Genomic DNA, 27,461 nt, shown 5'->3' with positions numbered 1-27,461 from the left:
TCAACCTAGGGCTAGGAAGATAGATAAATTAGGCAATAACTCTAAAGATTTTAGTTATAGGCCTAAAAATAGAAATGCTCATAGAAGTCAAGAAAAATCAAAATATAAATATTTAAGATTGGAAAACCAAGGTTTGAGGTCAAGGCTTGATAAATTAGAAAATACCCTAAAGAAAATGGAAAATATTTTTAAGGGTCAAAATGAATATAACCTAGGTTTAGGAACACAAAAATCATCCAATGGTCATAGAGGTTTGAGATACAAACCTAAGACCAAGAAGGATGGTTCTTCTTATCATAGAGTTCCATACAGTTATGGAACAAATCCTAGGTCTAGGGGTCAAGCCAAAGATACAAGGGAAGTTATTCCTAGAAGTATTTTTGCCAAGACCAATGTGATTAAGACTTCTAAGAAGTAAAGAAAGTCACCAAGAATGACACAAGGGAAGCTATCCCTAGTGTAGATCTAGAGGAAGTGATCAAGGCTTTTAAGAAGCTTAGAAAGGTCATTAGGAAGGTATCTAGTGAAGTTATCCCTAGTGAATACTTTGAACATCCAAGGAGCACCAATAGGTATTGAGTTCCTAGAAGGATATTCTCTACACCCTAGAGGGTTAGAGAATGTCAACTCAAATTGGAAGGGTGGTTAACCCAACCTTAATGTAGTTGGCACTTAGAGAGAATTTTTAAGGTTTTTGTTAACCTTTGAAAATGAAGAGGATAAATTATTTACTCCTTGGAAGAGTAAAATGTGCCATAATTTGAGGAAATGGATTTGATTTTCATTGGCACAAAAAGGAAAGAACAAAAGAAATGTCAAGTTGAGTTTTGACATTTCCTTGAAGAAAATTGGGCAATCTAGGATCAATTTTAGGTTTAACATTTATTTAAGGAAACTTAGATAGATAATCTAGGTATATCATTTATGCTAAAAATTGTCATGTTTTGTTTGTCCATCATATGCCATGACATCATATTTTGCATTCATGTTTATTATGAAAAAAAATACAAAAATATCATGTCTTATCATACATACATCATGTAGCTATAGTATGCTTTCTTTTGAAAATCATTTATTTTAGCGTATGCCATAAATCATCATGCATTATTTTTAATTCCTTGCAATTAAAGACAATGACATTTACTAACAAGTGACATCTTATGTGGATGTTCATAATTCAAAATGCCTAGATATATATCCATGATCCTTAGTTTAGGACAAAATCAAAATCTACATCTCACAAAGACCGTAAGGTGACTTGTATGTGTTTTAGTACACGCTAGATACAAGTGAGATGTTAGGATGATGAACAAAACTCAAGATGTTGATTTAGTGCATCTAGTTGAGTTTGACTTTATCAAAACACATAGTTAATGTGTATTCCAATCATTGGGAAAACTAATGTATAAGTCATGTGCATTGAGCCCAACGAATATGATTGGAAATTGGTTTTGAAAAATATTTTAAATATACTTTGGAAAACCTTGGTAAAGGCTATATTTTTGATAGTAATCATCATTGAAAAGTCAGACACAAACTTGGAAGAAATATTGAAGTTTTTGTAAGTTTTCAAGTTTTCAAGTTTGTGTCAATCTTTGAAAATAGGAAGTATTTTCTTAGAAAACTATTTTTCCTTGATAGTATATACCCTAAATAATGTCTACAACAATTTTCATGATTTTTAAAATTTTGTAGAATTTTTAGAGCATTTCTGAATTTCGCTGAAATTGAATTTCAAGAAATCAGAGCCCTAATCGATAGTCGATCGATTGGAGGACCTCAATCAATCAGCCGATCAATTGGGATGTGTTTCCCGTGAACAGTAGCTCACGGAATTGATCAGCCGATTTTCCATTCACGCCTGGATCGATCGGGCAATCGATTCAGAGACAGTTTCTGTGAACAAAACCTCTCTGAATCGATCAGTGGATCGATTGAGCAAGTGTCAATCGATTGAGTCCCAACCCAATCAATTGAAAAAACTGATTTTGACTGGGAAAGTCTAATTTCAGCACTTTAAGTCATATTTAGCCCCTTTAACTATTCATAATCCCTTGAAACATATTTGTATACATTTAGGGGAGTTTTCATGATGAAAACAAGGATGAATTGGTTAAGGAAGAGTAAGTTGAAGTTTAGGTTGAGGTTTAGTTTCAATATTGGATTTTTGAACCTCAAAACTTTTAATTTTGGGTTTCTTAAAAGTTTAGGGATTTCAAGTCATTGTTGGTGTGATGACAGAACTTTGAAGCATGTTTTTAGGGGAAGCTACTCTTTAAAAACATGGAAATATTTTTCCGAAACCATTGAAGGTGGTAAATCTTTCATTTGAAAAAATGCTCAAGGTTGAGCATTGGGGAACAATGAAAAATTGGATATCTTCATTGTAGAAAAAGAGTATGCTCAAGGATGAGCATTGAATATAAGGAAGGGTATGAGACCTTCATTGTGAATGTGAAGTTGGTTAATGCTCAAGGGTGAGCATTGAAGACAATGAAGGGTATGAGACCTTCATTGTGGTGTTGTGAACAACATGTGAGGTTGTGAACAACTTTGAGTAACTCTTCAAGGGGAGAGTTTTTGATGTGTACCAATAGGGGGAGAAATGTAGGGTTTAAGTTAGACATTTGTCCCTCAAGAAAAGTTTAGGGGAGAATGTTGGATCTACATTATGCCTTTATTATCCAAAGGACATTGGCATAAAGAATAAGTTGAGGCTATGAGATTCGCCTAACTTAAAGGTATTGTCAAATAGCAGAAAGGGAGAGATTGTTGGTGTAATATTCCCTGGGTCAGGTTGACCAGGTTGACTAAGCTTGAGTTGCTCAAGCTTAAGTCTTGATATTTGGGTTTCGATGTTTGACAATACATGGAGATTGTAGATGTAATCGCCCGATTGGGGAGATTGTTGATACAATTCCTCTCTGATCAAGGGATGATCAGTTTGATATGAAGAAGAGTCAAGTAGGTCAAGGTTGACCGGATACTTGACTGGGAAAGCCCTAACTGGAGGTTAGGCAAGGGAAAATCCTAGTGAGTGAAGTCAGGTGAAAGATCTAGTGAGTGAAGCTAGGTAGGGGAAAGTTCCGGTGAGTGAAGACGGGCAGTGGGAAAATCCTGGTGAGTGAAGCCAGGTGAAAACCCTAGTGAGTGAAGCTAGGTGAAAGTCCTGGTGAGTGAAGTCAAGCAGATGGAAAGTCCTGGTGAGTAAAGTCAGACACGTGGAAATCTAGGTGGGTCATGGTTGACCAGACACCTGGTGTTGGGAAACCCAAGTAGGTCAAAGGATTGACCGGATACTTGGCACGAGGAAATCCAGATAAGTCAAGGGTGACCGAACATCTGGTGGAAGTCCAAGCGGGTCATGGAGGACCGGACATTTGGCATGAGACGAAAAGTCCAAGTAGGTCAAAAGGTTGACCGAACACTTGGCGAAGAAGTCTCGGCAGGTCAGGCAGGTCAAGGTTGACCAGATACTAGACATGAAGAGTTCCAACAGATCACAGTTGACCGGATGTTGGAATTGAGGACCCTAAGCTTTAGTTAAGTAAGTCAAGGGCAGCCAATCAATCAGCCGATCAATTGAACCGAAGCCCAATCGATCAGCCGATCGATTGGGCACAGTGTTGTGACAAATGGTGGCCAAATCGATCGACTGATCGATTGGGAGCAATTGTCACAGGCACAGAAGCTTTCCCAATCGACTAGTCGATCGATTGAGCACCTCAAATCGATCGGCCGATCGATTGGTGCTGATTTTCTCGCGCGATCGCGAGGAAGCTTGAATCAGTCGGTCGATCGATTCAGGTCGTATTCCAGAGAGTATAAAGGCGCTTTGAATCGATCAGCCGATTGATTCAGGCCTTGATTGGGATGTGACCGTTGCGCAGGTTAAAGCCATTGGCAAGCGATCTCTTCGGCAGTTCTTCGCGAGCTTCTTTTCGATCTTCACGTAAGCTTCTCCATAACTCTCCGTTAGTTCTTAAAGCTTTTTGAAGTAAAGTGTTGCTGCACTTCCAAGGTCAAGAGGCGTTTCACACAAGGAGAAGAAGAGAGCTAGGATTTTCATTTGTGTAAATCTTATAAGAGAGTTTGTGTATTTACTTCTTCTTTTCTTATTGTATTGAGAGTTTGTATAAGACTTCTCCATCTTCATAGTTACTGTAAAGGAATGTTTTCATAGTGGATGAGCGTGTTGTGTGTAGATCTTTGGATTAGTTACATTTTCTTGAGGTGGATACCAAATAAATCCTTATATTAGCATTGTAAGTATTGTTTCGAATTCTATCCGTTGCACATCAACAACATCAAAATAATCAAATGAAGTATGACGAGCTATTTATTCCCCTCTAAATATAAATCGATCCTAATATATTCAAATTGCAACTATGAAAAGTAGCCATTCACATCTTTCCTCCTCGTATTCTATGTGAGATAAAAGAGTAGAAAATGCCTCGAAGTTAATCCTCTCCTCTCTTCTACCTTATCCATACAAGTAAACAAGAGCTTTCACTTTATACTGAAATGTAGCATATCATCAATTAATCTTGAAACACTTTATTTGTCTCTTAAAGCAGAATGAAAAAATAAATAAAAATAATACAATTAAACATTTCACAAATACAATGTAGAATTCATTGTTATTGTTTATTTATTGTTAAATATGAAAAGAAAAATAAAATTTTAATAAGTTACTAAACTATATTTATTTCAGTATTTGTATATTAATAAAGATATCTAACAGTTATTTCTAAATTTAATTATAAGAAATAATACTATTTTTTTACTACATATGATTGGATTTATTTAAATTAAATTTTAAAATATACTTTTATTCATTAATAATTTGAATTAAACTTAGATTTTTTATTCTGTTCAAATTAAGATTAAATCGACTTCAAACTAATATTAATTTTTTTGTACTATTAAGTGCAGTTCCGATTCGCAGCCCTGCCACCCTTTCTATCGGATTTCGTTCCCAAATAGCTCGATCCGAAAACAACCAATTTCAAGTAGGGCTGTAAATGAATCAAGCGTTCGTGAACAAATTTGGTGTTCGGCTTGGTAAGAGCTTGTTTATGTTCGTTCAATATACATAGGATTAATTAAACAAACAAGCTTGAACAGCTTGTTAAGCTAAACAAACAAGCTTGAACACATATGTGTTCAGCTCGTTAACGTTCGTGAACAATGTTCGTGAACAACGTTCGTGAACAATATTCACGAACCATATTTATTAATAAAACTCTTTTCAATATCCTAAATAAATAATTAAATAAAATAAAATAAATAAATAAATTTAAATTATCAATCTTAATAACCAATCAAATAATTAAAAGTTCCAAACAATCAAACAAGCTTGAGTTGAGAGCTTGATAACATCTAAACGAACCAAGCTCAAGCCACAAGCTCAAGCCAAGCTCGAACCAAGCTCAAGCCAAGCTCGAACCAAGCTCAAGCCAAGCTTGAATTGAGAGCTTGATAATATCTAAACCAAGCCAAGCTTGAACACTCATTTCAAAAGCTTGGTTCATTTTAAGCTCGGCTCGGCTCGGCTCGGTTATCTTATCAAACAAGCTTGAACACCCCAAAGCTCGGCTCGGCTCGGCTCGGCTCGGCTCGTTTACAGCCCTAATTTCAAGAACCAGACCATTTTTCTTGGGGGTTCAAGCAGGTCTTTCATGAGGTTTGTCTTCTTCGGCGCTCCGATCTACTCCTTCCGCCGCTCCGGAGATCCCAAAGCGACGATTTTGCATTCAACAAAGGTAAATTTTCTTCTGAATCATTTTCCTTATCCTTTTTAGTTAAATTTGCATTCCTCGTCTGTTTTCCTCAATTTCTAGTTCTATATAATTAGGGTTTTGTGACATGATACACTTCCGATCTGTATTGTTCTGGATCTGTCGTTACTAAACTGTGGAATCCACAGTTTATGCAGATAAAAGTTTCTTTGCTTCCGTCTGATCTCGACTATGTAATCTTCTGTTGTTTTTTCTGCGAATCATATAACATGTATTATTTTTATGTATTATTCATTTATTCCTTCTTTCATGGATAACTCGATTTGGCTTCTTATTTTTGTTTTTTTTCCTTCCTATTTCTCTGCCAAAATCTGATAGACCAACTTTGATTGTATGCTTCGAAATGTCATTTTTATGTTTTTATTCCGGAATTATTACTGATTTTATCATGGTCGCGAGCTAAAGTAATAAGTTAATAAGCTGTCCTAGTTTTCAACCCTACGTTAGATGATTTATTTATTCTTTAATGTTTGCGAAATCTGGTAGAAGATTTTACTTTGTGCCTACCTCTCTTGAAAATAGTAAGAGTTCAAGGAACATATATAATATTAAAGGATAAGCAGCAGAAATGACGAATGTTTTTTTTTTTTTTGTCAAATGAATATCTAACTTGACCTGAAAAAAACCAACTGAAGGCTCTTTGTTGTCAAAATTTAGTGTATTGAAAATCAACAGATTAGTTGATCAAGAATCAAGAAAAGATTCAAACATATCTGTGATATTGATGAAGCAATAAGTTCAGCAACATAAATAAGCAGACCACTAAGCTTGTCTGAGCCCCTTTTGAATCTTCTTTGATAATGCATTTACAGAGACTTAGAAGCCTATTAATGTGCCATGATAGATTAGACATTTGAAAAAATTGCGCAAGCCTTTGTTGCTACGTTGTTGGGTAAATCAAAGCACTTATTTTTTTTATTTTTTATTTTAAATTTGTCTTAATAACGATCAAGAATGTCTTGCCGCTAGGATAGCTGCACTACAATTTTCTCCCCTGAAGGTCGCCTCTACCAAGTCGAGTATGACATGGAGGCCATTGGCAATGCAGGGGCAGCTATCGGCATCCTAGCACAAGATGGTGTAATCCTAGTTGGTGAGAAGAAGGTGACCTCCAAACTCCTTCAGACATCTCATTCCACTGAAAAGATGTACAAAATCGATGACCATCTTGCATGTGTTGTTGCCGGAATCATGTCAGATGCAAACATCCTCATCAACACAGCCTGAGTTCAGGCCCACCGCTACACCTTTGGCTACCAGGAAAGGATGCCCGTGGAGCAATTGGTTCAATCCCTTTGTGACACAAAGCAGGGCTATACCCAGTTTGGCGGCCTCCGACCTTTTGGTGCTTCCCCTTCCTCTTTAAAGGTTGGGACAAGAATTACGGGTTCCAGCTGTACATGAGTGACCCTAGCGGCAATTACAGCGGATTGAAGGCAGCCGATATCGGCTCCAACAACTAGGCAGCGCTGTCGATGCTGAAGCAATACTACAAGGATGAGATTATGCCGGAGGAAGCTGTGCAGCTTGCCCTGAAGGCGCTGAGCAAGATAATGAATAGCACTAGTCTTTCGTCCGACAAACTTCAACTGGCTGAAATCTTTCTAGAGCCCAGTGGAGATATGAAGTATCAGGTATGCAAGCCAGAACTGCCGGAGAAGTTGCTGGTGAAGAGGCTGCCACGGAGTCCAATTGAATTTTGGAAAGTTAAAAATTAATCTCTGTTATCATGTTTGCATTATGAACATTTGATTATTTTTTTTCTTATGAATGATTATGATGTAGTGGAAAGAATTTTGGAAATCCAAGCTGCTGAAATCAGTTGCTCCCGTGATTGATGTTTATTGTTGTGCCCAACGTTTAAAATTTTAAGTCAGGTTGGAGCCCAGCCACATCAACGCAGATCGGCTACTCGTGGTTCAAATTAAGCCTTTGCTTGCCTCTCAGTGTGAGACACGTGGCAAAGGTTCGTGACCGCGTAAACGGACGGATGTGGTTGGAGAAAAACCTCTACTTCCTTTCTTCCTCCTCAAGCCGCCTCCGCCCACTCAGTCACTCTTCCTCCAGATGCCTCTTCTACTTCCTTCCTCCCTCTTCCCTGCCGGGCTCAAACCCTACGTCCTTGCCAAATCCCTTCCCCGCGGCCGCCCTTGGCGTTCGCTCCTCCGCCTGCCTCCGTGGAGTCTGGCGACGGCCCCCTCGCCGGCGGTCGCCGTGTCCGACGACGTCGACGCCTTCACCAAGTACTCCGGATATCTATTTGAGGGAGGAGCTTCCTCTGAGGCCGAGTTTTTACGATCTTATGACTTCCCCTCAATCGTTGCGATTTACCGCCGAAGGCCCTTTTTGGTGCTCCGGCGCTTTATCCAGATCACTGCTGCCTTCGGCCGGTGGTTCGCTGAGAGATACATTGATAGCGTGTCGGACCGCTCCGATGAGATGTTTGAAGTGAGCGCCTCTCTCCTTTTATTTTGGTTGATTTTGACTCCTTTTTTTATTGGATTATTTCTTTCGGATGGTATTAGGAAGAGTTTCTTAACTTCTTGACCACAGACTAGAGCTGCGGAGCTACGTGCAATACTGCAGGAGCTTGGACCTGTAGGTTCTATGTCTATACTTTTTGTTGAGCCATTCTTCAGTTTGTCATGAGTTTGATAAATTTGTTGACTTCCTTGTGATCGAAAAGTAGATATATATATACACTCCACATTTCTAATAAATTATTTTCTGGAATGAAAATAAAATTTTCTATATTCGAACTGTTTGGGATTTGCCAATCCCAATAAACTTTTGTGATTCCTCTTTTATTTTCATCAGTGATCACTCGTTATGATCTACTACAATTGAATAATGTGTGTGCGAGAGAGAGAGAGAGAGAGATCACCTGAATGTGAATACTTTCTAACAGTCCATAATACTTTGAAATTTACGTTGTTATTCCCTGCCAATAACCCAAAAAGATAAACCTAATATTATTTGGCTCCTTTCTTTGCTTTCCTTTTTTTTTAAACCTCAATCTTGGGCAAACGTTGGTTGAATTAGCTAAATTTGAATACCACTTCTAAATTAATCATTGAATTGGACAAAATTTTAGTTATTTGTCAAGTCCTTTTTGCCACAAGACTTCTGCAATTATTTGTATTTTATACCCCAAAATATTTTAGGTTCTCGCAACCTTAATATAAGGTATGAGTAATCCTCCAAGGCTTCGAGAATTTGATATTTGGAAATTGGTTGGGTCACCCTGCTTTGTAAATAGTTTGAACGAGTGGTCAATTCCATTTAGATCACCACAATTTATTGCTCTCTTCCTCTAGGGACTAACATTCACTTCCAAATAGGAACTTTCGACTATATAAAAATATAAAATCCTAGGAGGTAGCCACACTTTCTTTCCTGTTCTTGTTCAATTTATACCTATTTTTTTAGAAGTTTAGAAGTATATTGATAAAAATATTCTGATGATGTTCCCATGACAATTACCATTTGAGTTTGTTGCATTTACAAGTTTAAATTGTTTAATCACCGCTCTAATTTACAAAAATGTCTGATATCGTACTCTTGTATCAATACAATGCATTCATGCATGTTACAAGTATGTATATTTGCTAAATAATGTTATATTATTCACTTATGCATGAATGATAATAACTTTTTTTCTGTGTGGTTACAAGTATATATATATAGATGCAACGGAAATAAAAGAATACAAATAGAAAAATTACCTGAGTACACTTCTTGATTTAACATGGTTCATGATTTCCTAGAATCGCTACATCCATGCCATATCATCCATTAGGTGGATCAACCCTAAAATTGACTATCTTGTTCCTCTTCAATTAAGCTTAACTGGAGGTGAAGAAATTTTACAATTATCAACATTACATAAAAGAAAAACTGAAACAAGGTTTACAATAAAGTTCTTTGTGGAGACAAAATTTTGGTATTGTTTGCACTGGTTTTATGTGTTGTCTCTCAGCCCTTGAGTCTCTTTTGTAACCCTTACTTCGAATCATGTTGTATATTGATGTGACAGTCACCGGTCAACTAATCCACTAAAAGTTATCCAAATTATGCCATTGAAAATTTCATCTTCGGCTGTGTTTGAATAAGTCACTGTAGCATCAGTTGACTAATTAGTGAGAACCTTCTGTTATCTTCCAAGGGATCTCAGTTGACTTGACCAGTCAACTTGAAAACCTTCTGTTTGTTTCTCAAGATCTGAGCCATTAGTAGACTGATCCTTAGCCACCAGTAGATTAATTCAATTACCAATCAGATTAAACTTGGGGTATTGGACCATTAGTCAACTTGTATACATAGTAGGTTCTACGCAACTTAACACACAAGTTAGATAAAACCACAAATTGAACTTAAACCCTTTGTGCAACTCATTAAAATCCTTTGCTACCTAAACACAGAGAGGGACAAAAGTCCTAACAGCTGCCATTGATATGTGTAAGGTTATGTATAATCCCTTATTTTTTAATTGTTATGTTATCAAGGTAACATGACCTTTGGACATGTTAATTTCATTATATTTTATTTTTTTATCATTCACTGGAGCTATATTTAGTAGCTCTTAATTATTATTTTTTAAATTTTAATATACTAATCTCACATATCCATCTTTGCATTCTCATATATACCACTTCAAATTTTTGAAGATGTTATTTTCTTATTGTCCAACACTTGGACTTATAAAGTGTGCCATATCTTATTCTGGAATTGTGAAAAATTTCTCTTAATCTAAGGGTAACACAACAATGACACTAAGGGTCCATTTACTTGAGCTGAAAGGAAGAAGGGAGGAGAGAAAGAATGACAAATTTACATCTCTATTATATATTACATCTTTTATGTCACCTTCCCCTCTTACTCTTATATTTTCTATCCAAGCAAACGGACTCTAAGATTGGTCCTCTATTTCAATCATCAACTTTTTATCTTATATCTTTATAGTAATAGTACCAGAAACTTAATGCCACAACTCAGCTATTGGTTGAATAATAATACATTTTTTTAAGAATGCTTGCTTTTGTGTTCCTTGTCAAATGTCATGATTTTTTCTTACTGAATGATTATCGGGCTTTATTGCTTTTGTTCGGATGATACAATCTTCTATATATAAACTTAGTTATTGTATTTTTTCCAACTACTGTTTATGAGTTTATATCCCAATGGAGCTGAGCTTTATTTACTTATCCAATCAAATTGCAGGCATTCGTTAAAATTGCTCAAGCTGTGTCATCAAGACCAGTAAGTTTGACCTTCTTCTACCTTACATATGTCACCACTTGCTTATTTCATAATTTTATCCAGAATCATTTGCCTTCTTATCAATAGCAATTTATCATCTACAGACCAGAAATCCAGTTGCCTCTCATCCACAATTATATGATATTGCAATGTTTATGAATCTTAACCACTAGACATATGATAACAAAATGATCAATTAGCAACAATGATATCAGATTTCCATGTCATGCTTGAATTGTTGTAGTTTACATTTTCATGAATTTGTGTGTCAACTTTATACAATATCTTGATTATCTTGTTATACATATCTTTTTCCTATTTATTCTTGGTCTTACCCAACAATTATCACAAAAAAATTTACTTTTAATGAAGGTTGCATGCTTATAACTAAAAAAATCAAAATTTTCTAATGATATCTTATGTATTTAAACATCTTTCAACCTTTCATATTAGTTTCTAATAACAGAGATATACAAGTGCTCTATTGTATTTGTGTTTCAAATTAATAGTGTTAGTACCCCGAGTGGTTTAACCATGGTTTTGATGTTGGGTAAGAAGGTTTAAGTTAGGCCTTGCCTTGTTATCTATGTGTTTAAGTGCATAGGACTTAGGAGAAAACACAAGAACACTCAATAACTCAAGGTCCATTGCTTTACGGAAAAGGGTGACCTGAGACACCCGAGGGACTAGAAGGAGGATACGGAAAAGGGTGACCTGAGACACCCGAGGGAAAAGGGTGACCTGAGACACCCGAGGAACTAGAAGGAGGAGTTTCAAAGACAAATGTACCTAGGGTAGAAGACGCAAGAAGGATGACATAGGAACGGAGCTGACGGTCTTAGTGCATCCAAGGGACGAGAGGTTTGGCGGAAGAGTATACTGATGGAGCGAGAAGGAAGCACGAGGAGTGAGCTAGAAGGCTCGATGTATCTGAGGGACAAGAAGTTGGGTGGAAGGATGCCTAGGTAAACTATTGTAAGATAAGTCGAGTGAATGTGTACTTGGAGGACAGTAAAACTCAACTTAGGCGGATTGGTCTTAGTAGACTAGAGTCAGAGTTCTAAGTGACCCAAATAATATTCCGAGCTATCAAAATTCTGGTTGACTAGAAGTGAAATTGATTGACTGATGCACAAGATAAAATACTATCATTATCCAGGACATCCAAGCAACCAAAAATGGATCACTAGAAGTACACGTGGAACGTGATCCAGGTCAGATCTGGACGAGGCAGTTAGAGATCACGATTAATCAGAGGATTAGTAGACTGGAAGGCTGCCACATCAACGACATCGGATAAATGAGGCCTATTCTTGAATGAAACCAACGAACCAACATCATCAACAAAAACTTGACATGTCAACAAGCACTGCAATTCAAGATGGAGGCTATAAAATGAATCAGAGGCTCGAGGCAACTCACCAACACACAAAATAAGAGATTTACATTGTTCCTCTTTAAGCTTGTATTGTTTTTACTCCAACAATGTACTAAGAGGTTTCTCTACCTTCGACATTTTACTGAAGGGGAGAAAGTTAGTAGACATTGTGTGCATAGGCCATGTACTAGCAACCTAGGGGTTGTGAACCACGTAAAGCTGCTTGTCTCTTGGTATGTTTGTATTTGCATGTTTATCTATCTTATACTAATGTGTGTTTGCCCTTGTTGAAACCATGGTAAGAGAATAATTTTTATTTGCAAGTGCGCTATTCATCCCCTCCTCCTCTGGTCATCCTTTCTTAGGGTTCTCAACTCACTAACAAATAGATCATATGATAAAGTTTACTCTGAAGTGTAAGCTAAAAGAATAACCATATTTGCTTCTTAAGCACTAACTTTACCTTATGAAATATCTAGAAATTGAGTGATAAGAGCTTGTACTTTATGCAATATAGGGTGGTAAAGTGCAAGTAATTAGTCAATATTGTGTATTCATGAAATAGTACCTTTTGGAAATATTCTAATCCAGCTATCATGTACATGGGGTTTCTCTAGTATGCGACATGGATGTGATTCTGTTTTAAACAGAAACAGAAACTGTTTAAGGTTAATCAATGTTAGGATGCAGATTTTTCGTGTTTTCTTCTCTAATGTTTATGTGAATTTTTTTCCTTAGGATGTGATTCCACCTGCATACTTAGATGAGCTTTCATTGTTGCAAGATCGGATTGCTTCCTTCTCAACTGAGATTGCCTTTAGTATGATAGAGGAAGAGCTTGGACAACCAATAGATATGCTTTTCTCAGAGATTTCACCTGAGCCTATTGCTGCAGCATCCCTCGGGCAGGTTTTTACTGCCCTTTTTTTTTATCTTAGTTAATAAAATGGAAAATTCAAGGCATAACCAACTAAACATTTTATTACAATAAATGGCAGGTATATCAGGCCAGACTTCGTTCTTCTAGGAAACTTGTTGCTGTGAAAGTGCAAAGACCTGGAGTTCAAGCAGCAATTGCATTAGATATCTTTATCCTGCGTTATATTGCTGGGGTTGTTCGGAGAGCTGCCAAACTGAATACTGACCTTCAGGTAGCTCAACAATCTATAGTTGTTAAAGAAGTCCAATGACTAATGAATTTACTGCTTCTATTCTGATAATAAATACTTAAGCATTTTGTTTGCAGGCAGTGCTTGATGAATGGGCATCAAGCTTATTTCGGGTATGTAAAATATCTCTATAGTTGATTAAATCTTTGTGCCTCAAGGATGGATAATCTTTGGGCGATTATTTATCAGAAGTATGATATTGAGATGAGAATTAAGGTTTAATAGTTGAATATCAATTAATGGTACCTAGTTCTGTTGGGAATTCAGCATTAATAAATGGATACAAAAAATAGCAATGATTGTTTTTACTTGCCCATACTGAGCGAGTTGGGCAGTTCTTAGGTCTGACATTTTACTAAAACACTGTCTTGCTTGGTAATGGAAAGTTGGAAACAGTTTAAAAATTCTTATAGTTTCATATTGTCTTTTCTTATTTTTGAGAAGAGCATTCATCTTTTGTATAAAAAGTAATTTTTAATACACAATGGGGTAAAAAATTTTTGATGGCAAATGTTTTTTTTTTGCTGTTTTAAATTTCCAATTATTTTGTGAGAATTACAAATTTTAAAACATAAAAATTGGAAATTTTCCACAAACCAAAACACTTCATTTCAAGATAACTGTAAGCTTCTAGTATGTTATATTTTATTCTGTTCTATCATCTGACTGTTTGCTATAATTTCAGCTTTGGTACACAATGATATTTCAAATTTTCAATATACAGTTGACTCTTCGTAGAACTCTTCTAATGTAATTTCTTTGGCCATAGTAACAGTGTTCGATCTTTCTTTGCCTCTTTAATACAATTTTATTCTTCAGATTGTCATCTTTAATTCCTTGAACATTCATGATTTTTTTTTTTTCCAGAATAGGGCTTTTCTTGTTTTTCCTTCTTTCACATTTCTTTTAGAAGACGATACAGTTTGTTATTTTCATGGTTAATTTTGATGTTTGTGCATCTGAGTTTCAATTCTTAGAGGCAAACACAAACATGAGCATATGCTTGTTCTTCTCATTGAATACAGGTAAATCAATTTGATGCAGGAGATGGATTACCGTGCTGAAGCAATGAATGGACTGAAGTTCAGGTTAAAAGCTAAGATAATTTAATCATATCATATATTCTACTTTATCTCAGTTCTAAAGAAACTTGTGATAGCTTTTCTAAAACAAATGAATATAATAAAACACTTGTTTTAGATTATAGATTCAATGGTCCCTTTAGATGCTAAAATTCTGTCTAACTAAGATACAACAATTAAAACAGGGAAATGTATCAAGGTTGTGCATTCTTACTTTCAAAATGTCTTTATCACCAAAACCTGAGTTCATTTATTGAAGCTAATTACAAGGTTTCTGTGCAAATGCTGAACTAGGAAACTCTTTGGAGGACTACGGGATGTTGTTGTACCAGAAATGTATTTAGAACAAACTAGCCGCAGAGTCCTTGTCATGGAATGGGTGGAGGTTACCCTCTAATATTTCCTTCTTTATAATTATAGATTTATGCAAGAAATCATGCTCATTTTTCTTTAGTTGTCTAACTTATAGGGGAGGAAGCTATCTGACGTCAAAGATCTCTATCTTGTGGAGGTAGAAATCCAGAATTAATTTTATTTGTTACTTTCATTTGATTGATTCCTGATTTTTATTGTCTTATTGACATTTACTACCAATGGGATATCATCGCCTTATAATTACAGGTAGGAGTGTATTGTTCACTCTCCCAACTTTTAGAACATGGATTTTATCATGCAGATCCACATCCTGGAAATCTCCTGCGAACATCTGATGGAAAACTTGCCTATTTAGGTATGCTAGACCTACATTATATCACTTGGGGCATGCATAGAGAAATTCAATCCTATAACTCGAGTGCATGCTCTAGTACTTGCAATTATGATACTGATAAGTGCATGTTTTTGGTATTCTAGATTTTGGGATGATGGGTGAATTTAAGCAAGAACTTCAAGATGGGTTCATTCAAGCATGCCTTCACCTGGTTAATCGTGATTTTGATGCTTTATCAAATGATTTTGTTATTCTTGGGTAAGGCAAAACATATAGTGAATCTTTGTTGTATGGAAGTAGTTAAGAATGCTTAATGAACACAATTAATCAGTATGAAATTGCTTATGCTGTCTGAAACTGACATTATTTTGTTTTCCCAAGAATGAGAATATTATGCACTTGGTTTGTGCCACATGTTATTTGCATTGTAATATTGTCCATATGCATCTGTGCATGGTTTTGCTAAAGGTAAGATAAGGTTAAGAGATACATCTGAGCAATGGTAGATTTATTTAACCCAATGTACATTCATAGAAGTTCTCATGAAAGCTTGAGGAGAAGCATTTTTATCCTACTTGTTTTGTTGGATCTTAGACTGTACTTTTTGTATATGTTACAGTCTCCTTCCTCCAACTGCACAAAAGGATGAAGTTGCAAAGGCATTGACAGGTTCTTTATGTTTCGTCTATCATCTCAGCTAATAAACACTAACTTTCTTTTTTTTTAAAAAATACATGCTAATCTAGAAACTGCATTGATTTGTAGGTGTTTTTCAGAATGCTGTGAACAAAGGAGTTAGAAATATAAGTTTTGGTGATTTGTCTGGAAATCTTGGACAGACCATGTATGTTGATATTGAGTAAAGTTTTATGGCTTGTATATTTCATAGTTTAACATATTGTTTTTTTCCATTCTTTTTCTCAAAAGTGAAAAGAATCTCGTAAGTACATCTTAGAACTTATAATGGCAGCTTCTAGTTTGAATTTAGCAGTTCCTCTTTATTCAGGCCTTAATATGGCAAGTACTCTCTGGAGTGAAAATGGTCTTAATATATCATCTACTTATTGCAGCAACACCACATGCTGCAATATATCATCTACTTATTTCTATATATGTAGGTTTTATGAGATTTGCAGCATTTTGTATTTCAGTGAATCTCAATAATGTATAATTATACATGGTCACTTTGCTTGCAATCGTTCTGAAAGTGTTTAGAAATTGCAAGTATGTATCTTTCACTCTAACCATAACTGATTGATTTTTACTAGAACATTTCTTCATCCGTCATAGTTCAGTTTGGAGTGACATAATAATCATTATAAGGTTTTTTGATTTGTGGTTGTGGATGGTATGGGAGGTGTGACAAGGAGAAGAGGGAAAGTAGAAGAGGAAGAATGCCAGTGTTGAAGGAAGAGGAAAAAGAATAGAGACGAGGAGGAGAAGGAGAGGAAGAAGATAAGAGGAGAGGGGAGAAGAGGGCTTACTTGAAACCCCTATTTGATCGAATTGGAGTTGTTCTATTACCCATTGCTGAATTAGATGCCACTGTGATGAAACCGTCCTGATTTAGAGTGTAGTTTGGAGCCGTTTTGTTGAAAACTGGAGTTGTTTTATTGCTTAATTGAACACCGAATCAGTTAAAAGTTGAAGTTGTGTCATCGGGTGCCATCGAGTGGCATTCATGATTGGCAACCGCCCCAAGTCGGTGGTGTTATCACCTCTTGAGCTGGCAGCATGATGAAGCTGATAGGTGAAATTGCTGTCTTGGATGTCATATGACAGCTGAAATCACTGTCTTGGGTGCCATATGACAGTTGAAATCACTGTCTTGAGTGTTGTCTCGAGTGTTATTACTTGTTGGTCAGTGGGTGAAAAAGGTAAATTCTATCCGTGCCTATCAGCACCAAAGAATCTTTTAAACTGTGGTCTGCTCTATATGTTAAAGTTGCAATTTTCTAGCTTCTTGATATATTCTTTGTATGGTAACTCTATTAAACTGTTGATAGTGTTACATCATGCTTTTTATCACGAAAATCTCTACTATTCTACCGTCCCACATTAAAGCTTTTCTTTTTGTTTGTTCAGGTACAAATTTAAGTTTCAGATACCATCTTATTTTTCTCTTGTTATTAGAAGGTAACCACATCAAGGGCTCTGGTTGCTTAACTTTTTGATAAAGGATGCTATTTCTTGTCATTATCCAATCTTTTTCTTTCTTTCTCAGTCTTGCTGTCTTGGAGGGCATTGCGATCAGTTTTGATCCAAACTATAAAGTTTTGAGTAGTTCATATCCTTGGATTGCAAGAAAGGTTCTGACTGATAGCTCACCTCAGCTTCAATCTACATTGCAAACTCTTCTGTATAAGGTTTAGCATATTCAACTTTTTTCACATTGTCTCATTATATTTCATATTAAGCAGAATTTTGCAGATATTGTTCAAATTGCAGTTTTTACTGTCTGGTTATGAGTCTCATGACCACATTAACACTCTGATAAGCTGACTATAAAGTCACTTCTACTTGATGCTGACAATGTTGTTCTATTCCTTGTATCAGGAAGGAATTTTCAGGATTGATCGTCTAGAATCATTACTCACTGAGGTTGTATTTCTTTTTCCTTGAAGGCTCTTCTTAACTATAATTAGTAACAAACATTTTTAATTACTGACAGAAAAGACTGGCTTCATTACACCTCTCATTTTTTACTCATGATGAATGGATGATTTCGGAAGTGCATAGGCATATGTATTGGCTTCTCATAGTTGTCTACTTTGACAACTTTGTTATTCTCTTAACATATACAGTTGTATCATATAGCTCACTTATGTTCTTAACAGATTACTGTTGCATCTTGGTGTCTTGCGATGAAAATTCACTACCATGGAAGATTTTTGTTTTTCCCATAGAAGAATGTATGATCCTTAATCCTTCTATGGTTCCATTCTCTGCCTCCTATTGATCCATACTCTAGTGTATTCCAAAGTTTTAGGATTGTCGAACCTTTAATGTTTTGAGGCAAATCTTGAAGGGTAAACTGTGAGCTAAGTTCAAAAAAAACTTCTGACTTGAGTGATTGAATGTAAAAGTGAGACTTTTGCAGTATGTTTCCACTGACATAACTGCTTGTCATTTTCATAAATTTCATTTAAACAATCAGTTGTTTTTTTCTAAATGATAATTCAGGCTTGTCTTTACATACCTTTTCTTGTTGCTATGTTATCTAGTTATCCTTCAACGATTTGGCTGCATCACATCAAGGTGATAGTGATACGAGAAAAATATATTTCATTAAAATGGAAGGTTAAGTTCATAGAGGCTGAATTCTATTCCATCAAGTAATTCTGTTACATAAAACCTAAAGAGAATGAAAAGATAAAACTAAGGTCATATTGATGAAGTGAAAGTATGTATCTAGATCCTTTTGCTTCTTGATCACACGTGCTCTGTAAAACTGTGCTTGAAATTCTTGTGATTTTATCATGATTATTAGTTATTACCCCAATTCTGTTTTTTTGGAAAAGCATCACAACTTTCCTTGTAGGCTTTTAGATGATGATGATCTATTTGCTGTATCTTATCCTGTAAAATATTTGCCACAGTCACTTCGGGCAAAGACAGAAGAATCACTGGTTAGGAGAGAACCGGAGGGAAATGGTTCAAGGAGAGTAATAAGTCAAGTTCTTTCATTTACATTGACTGAAAAGGTGACAAAATATTTGCAAATTTATGTTATTTAATTTTCCTGATTGTTGAAAGCCTACCTTAGCCTATTAATGGTCAGTTTCTCTTTCCATCTGCAGGGTGCATTTTTAAGGGAAATACTTGTTCAAGAATTTGCTAAGGTGCATAGTATATATTTATTGATTTTATTTTGCATCTTGTTGTCATATTCTCATTAGTCATTAATGGTTGCCCCCTCGGGACGGGAAGTTGGCTTGTGCATGGCGTGTTACCACCAAAGGTCTAGGGGGTCAATTCCTGGCTAGTAGTCAGGCTCCTGCCCTCTCCCATGTATTGGTTATTGCTCGAGCTAGTAGCTATCCGTGATTTATCTTCCTTCACATAACCTAGGGATGGACTATGAGAGGCGCCTAGGGTGAGCGTTATCACCTTTTTACCACCATTAGTCATTAATAGTTGCCCAATCTATATTTAGGGCCGTAAATGAACTGAACGTTCGTCAACAAACTTAGTGTTCGGTTTGGTAAAAGCCAAGCTTCAATAACTTGTTAAACTAAATGAATAACGTTCGTGGATAATGTTCATCAATAAAACTCTTATCAACATACATACTAAATAAACAAAGAAACTTTCAAAATGAACAAACAAATTTGTATTATTAAGCTCAATAACCAACTAAACAAGCTTAAAATGTAAAAGTTGTAGGATTGGTGCTAGGGGTGCAAATGAGCCGAGCCGCTCGCGAGCGGCTCGGTCAAAGCTCGACTCGAGCTCGAATTTGACCGAGCTTGAGCCGGCTCGTTTAACATTCGAACCGAGCTCGAGCTCATTTAACACTGGCTCGAGGGCTCATCGAGCCTTATCGAGCCAGGTTAATTTAATATTTTAATAATTAAAACTATTATTACTTTTAAAATAAAGAATAAGTTAAGGAGGAGTTTGTGGCTAAAGCATATCATTTGATGTATTTGAGGTCTACGGTTCAAATCTCCACTTGGACAGGTTTTTAATTTATTTTTCCAAGTCAAGCTCGAGCTCGAGCTTAAACTCACGAGCTCGATCAAGCTTGAGCCGAGCTCGATCCTATGCAGTTTTCTCGAGCTCGAGCTGGCATGAGCTCGAGCTCGGCTCGGCTCGACTCGATTACAGCCCTAACTAATCCACCAGGTAAGGGTTGAATCTGCTTTTTTTGGTTTGTTCTATCAAAGTTGTTAGTAGTAGCGGAATATAAAAATAAAGCAAGGATGAAAAAAAACACACGGGATTTTACTTGGTTCCCAAGGCCTACGCCCTCAGCGTGAGTCCACTAGTGGTCTCCTTCCATAAGCTTTTCTAGAGACAAAGAAACTTGTCTTACAGTTTGAGTTACAAGCACAAATGCTAAATAATTAAGTACAACTTGTAATAAACAAACCAAGCAAGCGGCCGATCTAGAAGTCCTGAGTGCAGCGCACCCCTTTTGAAGCTTCCCTGGTCATAGAGCTTCGTGTCATAACTTTCCTTTCGAGCACAGAGAGTAGTATGAAGAATGGATGATCCTGAAGCTCTGATCGAAGTCACTTTTATATGACTTTCCAGGTGCTTGGAAGCCTCTAGGGCCCTCCAGCTTAGCGTCTATCTGATCTAAATTTGCCGCGCCGTTATCCTGACTTGATTAGATTTGGTCTAAGGCACATGGCGCCTTGGACTCCAAGCGCCTGGAAACAATCTAGGCACCTGGACCTGACTAGGTCTAGGCCATGTGTTCGGTTGCCTTCCGTTTGTGTCTATTTACTCCTCCAATCTTGCTTCCAGCTCCAATTCCTGCAAGACAAGTATACGATAACAAACAAGCAACCTAAGCCTTAATCCTATAAATCTACCTTACATTCTAGGTTTACCTTGGAGTCAACTCCTCCAAGACTTTACTACCTAAGGTCTACTCCTTAGGATTTTACCTTGCCAAGCCTTCAGTCCTCCAAACTCACTTAGACTTTTGCTCAGCTTGATTTTGACCCAAGAGACTTTTTGTTAGACCTCTGGTGTTCAACCTATCTAGACTTCCTGTTTGGTGTCCTCGACCTCCAGGACTTCCAGCCCGATGTCCTCGATCTGCAAAGACTTTTTGCCCAATCCTTCCAACCAAGACTTTCCCTTGTCTAACTTCTCGTTAGGACTAGTCGTAGGCTTCTCACATGCCTAATTTTCGGTTAGGACTTTCCTTTGCTAGTTATCTAGTCCTGATTTTACTTTTCTCTTTCAAATATCAGGTCCTGTTTAGATCAACCCGTGGTCAAACGGACCAAACTTTGGTATATTATCAAATTTTGAAACCCTGGAGGCTGATTGCACCAACAAAAGTTTTAAATAATCAAACAAGCTTGAATTGAGAGCTCGATAACATCTAAACGAATCAAGGTTAAGCTTATAAAAAAGAAACCAAGCTTGAATAATCATTTTAATAGCTTGGTTCATTTTAAGCTCGGCTTGGCTTGCTTACCTTATCAAATAAGCTTGAATACCATAAAGTTTGGCTCGGCTTGGCTTGATTACCTTATCAAATAAGCTTGAATACCATAAAGCTTGGCTCGGCTTGGCTCGTTTACAACCTAGCACAATCACATAGGCTTAGTGGAAAGTGGCCTTTCAAAGCTTCTTCTTGATTGGACGTGCAAAATTAATTTTGTGATTGAAATCATGAATGAATGAACATAATCACGCTAGGAGGTCTTTTAATTGTGCTAGCACAAATTGTAGGTTTCATCATTGCTTTCTAAATTTTCTTATTTCTATTATAATTATATGACTTGCTGAAACTTACTTTTGTGTTTAGAACTAGGGGTGAGCAATCGGTTTAAAACCGAACAATCTATTTAATCGAAACCAAACAAATTAAAATGTTTTCAAACCAACCGAACTTCTAACAAAAATCGAACTTCTAACAAAAATCGAACAAACTAACCGATAAAACATCGGCTAATTCAGTTTTCCACTGAATTAAGAATTTTCAAGCGAGACAAATGAAAGTAAGAAAAATTTGAGGTCCAAAAGGGAACACGGGCTGGCCGTGCCACTTGGTACGGCCTTGTCTTGTGTTCCAACACCTGACATGACCGTGGCGTAGTTTAGTTCAGTTTGGCTGAAAAAATCGATTTATTTGGTTTAATCGAATTAGAAATTTAAAAAATGAACCGAACTACCCGAAATAATCGATAATTAAAAAAAAATGAATTTCTAAAATAACCGAACCAAACTTTTAAGTTCAGTTCGGTCGGTTGATTCGGTTTAACCGAACTTTTGTTCACCCCTATTTAGAACTAATGCTCTTGACGTTTCCAAGTTGCATGTCCAAATTATTTTTGTTATATAAATCTCGTGAAATCAACTTTTCTCTTTAAAAGTCTCTAAAAGTTGATAAAGCATTGGCCTCCTTTAGCAGTTGCATGTCTTTATTTCATCTTATCTACTAATGACCAATTTTAAATTTGTATCGTTACATTAAGCCACATAGTTGGTATCGACCTTCACAGTTAATACAAAAACTGCTTCATATATCATGGCCAAACCACAGTGGGCACAAATATGTAAGAAATTTTCATCACCATCGTTTTGACTTCCATTCGTGTAAGCAAATTGTTGGAATGCCATTTTCATAAAGAAACGTCAGTTCTTGATATTTAATCCTGTCGAACGAGCATATCATGACAAGCAGGTTTTGGTGCAGGGATTAGATGCTCTCGGCGTAGCAACACTCGATTCCGTGTCATCAGCTGCTTTTTCTAGGCTGCCACTTTCCGTTCCATATTCATCGTCCTTAATGGCTGATGAAGATATTACTAATTTGAGGACTCTCAGTCGCCTTCTCTTACTCCTATCCAGACTTCAGAAAAATGAGAAACCAAATTCTGTAAGTTTTTCAGGTTTTGTAGTGCTCTGTAATTCAGGATCACGCAGAGGTAGGTGATTTGCGGTGGGCATCTCGGTTCCTCCTCTCCATTTGACAACCATTGCAGTGAAAAAAAATTAGGCTTCTGTAGAATCACATGGCATTGCTTCGCATACTTGACAGTTCTCTTGCCTGTTGAGTATTTGGACAGTTAAATAATTCTTGCTGTAGAACATATCTTAACGACTTCCAATCATCATGATCAATTGTATTTCATCGTATGAACCAAAGTTTTAACATACAGATCATTTCTAGTGTTCAAATATAAGTATTTTGAGGCTCCTACTTTTCGATTCATGTTAAAAATACCTGACATCCTCTTTCCAGGAAGTAAAATATGCAAATAGAGAAGAGAACAAGAATGTTGACTTGGAGGAGGTATCTCTCGTTCTGTATCAAATGACATCTGTGCAGGATATTTTACCGCTTCTTTCTGTCATACCTGAGGTAAATTTCTTGTTCATAATTCATGAATTTCATGTCCATTTCTTTGTGTTCGTTGATTTGCCTGAACTGTATGTGTTCATGGATATAAAAAATCCATCTACTATTCTCATATTCTGCTAGAAGCTATCAGTATCATGACTCGGAAGTATGTATTTCCTGTTCTATGCAAATGATCTCGAGTTTCTTCCTGCAAATTGTCACTTGCAGTTATGTATTCTCTTTTATGTTTTCGTAGCTTCCTGAGGAATCCCAACAACAACTAGTTCGTCTGCCCTCCGATCTGGCCGGGAGGTTACTATCTCGAGTAGTCGCAAGATCTATCAGGAGGATTTTCTCATGAGGAACAGATACGATGGATACTATTTTTGCTGAGGTCAAATGCCATGTGTATATACATTGCCAATTATATGTCAAAATCAATTACATCAAACATGAAGTGTTCATGCAATATTAAACAATAGATTTTATGCTTATGCACATGCAATGAAAATTATATTTATATGTTTCCATTTTTTTTAGTTATTATTTGAATCGGAGCTTAAGCTATGAATTTTTGTGAGAATTTGTTGATGATCTAAAATGTGTCAATTAGGGAAAAAACATGCAAAAAAAAAAAAATCCCTAAATATATGTAAACTTGCGGGGCTCTCTCTTATGCTACCAGTCGAAAAGTCTTACTGCTGTTACGATATACCACATTGAATACAAGACTATACGAAGTACTAAAATTTAAATTTCTTTTAATAATATTACTACACAAATTTAACCATTCTCATATTTATTAAAAAAAATCCTATAAATTTGATTCAAAATTCTACGTATGCGGCGGATATTAAAATGCCCTCCGCATTGATTTAATTTTGTTTGTTGTCCCAATCATTAGTTTTTTCCTTTTTAAATAAATATATTCTTAGACAAAAATCACATAAAAAAGGTTGTCTCATTAATAAAGCCAGGACCATCCATCAAAATAGGTGAGCAATGGCCCGCGACACGGTGCGATATTCAAAAATAAGATAGACTCTTGTATAATAAGTGTTTGAATCTCTCATACGATATATTATGTCTGTGGTGTTTGAACCGGTCATTTCGTCATGATCCATCTATATTTTCTAATTACCCGGTGCCTATTGAGAAACTTCGGGTGGGCTGAATTGATCATGTCTAGGATTTTATGAATTTGATATCTGAATTATATATAAAAAATTTAATTAATATATTTATTTTATTTATTCTCTCAGTTATTTTAAGTACGATATTTTTCAACAGGTATCACTAACCATCTCTAAACACCAATTTTATAAATATGATACGTATTTTCAAAATAAAAAAAAAACAAACATTTACTATCATCTCCGAGGAACAAAATTTACGGACGGCTACAGACCTGCCCTCGTGATAGGTCCATGCAATTTTTTTTTTTCCTAAAATCCAAATTTTTTTCACATCTTTATCTTCTTCCATAGCGTTGCCTCGCTGCGGGTAACGTTGACAGATCGCTCCAAGCTAAGGTTAAAAGCAGGACAGATGATTATTGGGGAAAATAAATTTAGAATTCCCTTCACATATGCTTTTGAAATGACACTCGGAAGAGATATTCAAATGGTACTTGGATGTAATTTCATTCGAAGCATGCAGGGTGGAGTAAGGATAGAAGGAAATCAAGTAACCTTTTACAAGAATATCACTACTATCGCAACAAACCAAAGCACTGCAGCAGCAATTGAGGAGCTTAATTTGGAAGAAATGGAATATATCCGAATCCAAGAAGAGGTATTCTTTACTGGCATTAAATCCAACCAAAATATTCTAGCAAAATATGGAACATTATTTCATAGGTTAAATCAACAAGGATATATTGGGGAAAACCCCCTGCAGCATTGGGCAAAGAATGGAATTCTATGCAAAATTGACATTATTAATCCTGATATCACCATTCAGGACAAACCACTCTCAAGTGTCACACTAGCTTTGAAAAAGGCCTTTGAACGACATATTGAAGCACTCCTCAAATTGAAGGTAATAAGGCCAAGTAAAAGTAGACACAGAACGATGGCGATGATAGTTCAGTCTGGTACGTCTGTAGACCCAACTATTGGAAAAGAGATAAAAGGAAAAGAGCGGTTGGTTTTCAATTATAAAATGCTCAATGATAATACTTATAAAGACCAGTATAGTCTTCTTGGAATCAATACCATATTAAAAAGAGTAGGGAATTTCAAGATCTATTCAAAATTTGATCTGAAATCTAGTTTTCATCAGGTCACTATGGATCCCACTTCAATTGAATGGACGACCTTCATTTGTCTATCAGGATTATTCGAATGGCTTGTAATGCCATTCGGTTTAAAGAATGCTCCCGCTATATTTCAGAGAAAGATGGATCAATGTTTTAAAGGTACAGAAGATTTTATAGCTGTTTATATTGATGATATTTTAGTATTTTCTAATTCAGAAAAGGACCATATAAAGCATCTGGGAGTTATGCTCACTATTTGTGAAAAGAATGACTTAATCCTCTCTCCTACCAAATATAAAATTGGGATTATGAAGATTGTGTTCTTGGGAGCAGAAATTGGAGAAGGAAGACTTAAACTACAACCGCATATCATTAAGAAGATCATAGAATTTAAAGAAGAACAGCTAAAAGAAAAGAGGGGAATGCGTTTATGGTTAGGTATTCTCAATTATGCACGCACCTATATTCCTAATTTAAGATCAAAGTTGGGACCTCTCTACGAAAAGACTTCGCCACATGGTGATAAAAGGATGAAAGCTTCCGATTGGGCCCTTGTCTGTGAAATAAAAGCCCAAGTAAATCAACTTCCAGATCTGGAGATACCCCTGAAGGAGCATATATTATTCTAGAAACGGATGGGTATATGATGGGATGGGGCGGAATATGCAAATGAAAGCCCATAAAATTTGATCCAAGGAGCATTGAAACAATTTGTGCCTATGCCCATGGAAAATTCCCTACTATAAAATCAGTAATTGATGCAGAAATCTATGCAGCAATGGAAACTATGTCGGCACTCAAAATTTATTTCCTTGACAAAGAGGAGATTACTCTTCGAACAGACTGTCAGGCGATAATCAGTTTTCATAATAAAATAGCAAGGAATAAACCATCCTGAGTTCAGTGGCTTGCTTTTACTGATTATATCACAGGAACAGGTGTTAAGGTAAACTTTGAACACATTGATGGTAAACTTAATATTCTTGCAGATACCCTATCCAGGCTGGTAGCAGGGCAAGAGACGATTGCGGTATTAACAGAAGCATCGTCGTTCGTAGATGCAGCTGAAGAAGTAGCGGCGTCCTCAAGATTCCCACTACTCACAAAATATGAGGACCTTATCCATGACACATTGCCCAAAATACTTAGCAGGAGAATATGAAAAGCGACATCAAATGGCGAAAATTGAAGATGAAGCTATTGATAATGTGGTAGAATCCCTGTGTAAATTAGAGCTAATCATCTAAATGAAGGAATATGATTTCCTCAGGTGAAGACAAATGGAAGGAGGGCACGAAAGTTATTGGCATAAAAATCTTGACACTGCCCACGAAAATAGAAAGGACCTATTCACAGAAGGACATCACATAATGCAACTTGGCAGAGAGATAAGATCAGTCCCACCTTAGTAACATTATGGAGCAAGTGGTGGGCACCTTTGCTCGAAAAATCCAAACTACACCGCTTTAAAAGGATTTGAGCCTCGGGGAGCCGATCCTTTAGTAAAGATGTAAGGTCTTGTCATGTGTGTTGTAAAGATGTAAGGTCTTGTCATGTGTGCTGTAAAGAAAGCCTTTAGAGTTGTAAAGAGATTATTCGGATAAAGGAGAATCTTATCTGAGGGATGATGGGGCTCGACTGCACCCACCTCAATAGTTTCATCCTTTTGTTCCTTATAAATCTCAATGAGGCCTCGAAGGTTTGAGCATCCTTGAGCAACACCAAGAATCTCATCCCTAAGTCTCAATTTCATTTTGTAAGAGCTTGCTTT

General features: G+C 36.4%; 1 protein-coding gene and 1 pseudogene across 1 annotated transcript; both read left to right on the top strand.

The window, feature by feature from the left end:
• Nucleotides 1–5,781: 5,781 nt before the first annotated feature.
• On the top strand, nucleotides 5,782–7,632 carry LOC121996262 (annotated as a pseudogene).
• A 138-nt stretch (nucleotides 7,633–7,770) lies between these two features.
• Nucleotides 7,771–23,969, top strand: LOC121996260 (uncharacterized aarF domain-containing protein kinase At1g71810, chloroplastic-like). Its single transcript, XM_042550169.1, has 21 exons — nucleotides 7,771–8,249; nucleotides 8,355–8,399; nucleotides 11,022–11,060; nucleotides 13,177–13,347; nucleotides 13,437–13,589; nucleotides 13,685–13,720; nucleotides 14,652–14,695; nucleotides 14,984–15,074; nucleotides 15,159–15,200; nucleotides 15,311–15,419; nucleotides 15,542–15,656; nucleotides 16,018–16,067; nucleotides 16,164–16,242; nucleotides 17,484–17,534; nucleotides 17,623–17,764; nucleotides 17,955–17,999; nucleotides 18,998–19,102; nucleotides 19,199–19,240; nucleotides 22,783–22,965; nucleotides 23,332–23,451; nucleotides 23,687–23,969. Exons 1-21 carry the CDS (start codon nucleotides 7,869–7,871, stop codon nucleotides 23,789–23,791), a joined length of 2,148 nt encoding a protein of 715 aa, XP_042406103.1. The 5' UTR covers nucleotides 7,771–7,868; the 3' UTR covers nucleotides 23,792–23,969.
• The last annotated feature ends 3,492 nt before the right edge of the window (nucleotides 23,970–27,461 follow it).

The sequence above is a fragment of the Zingiber officinale genome, chromosome 6A (assembly GCF_018446385.1).
Source record: "Zingiber officinale cultivar Zhangliang chromosome 6A, Zo_v1.1, whole genome shotgun sequence".
NCBI lineage: Eukaryota > Viridiplantae > Streptophyta > Magnoliopsida > Zingiberales > Zingiberaceae > Zingiber > Zingiber officinale.
This window is presented reverse-complemented; position numbering and strand designations above follow the sequence as displayed.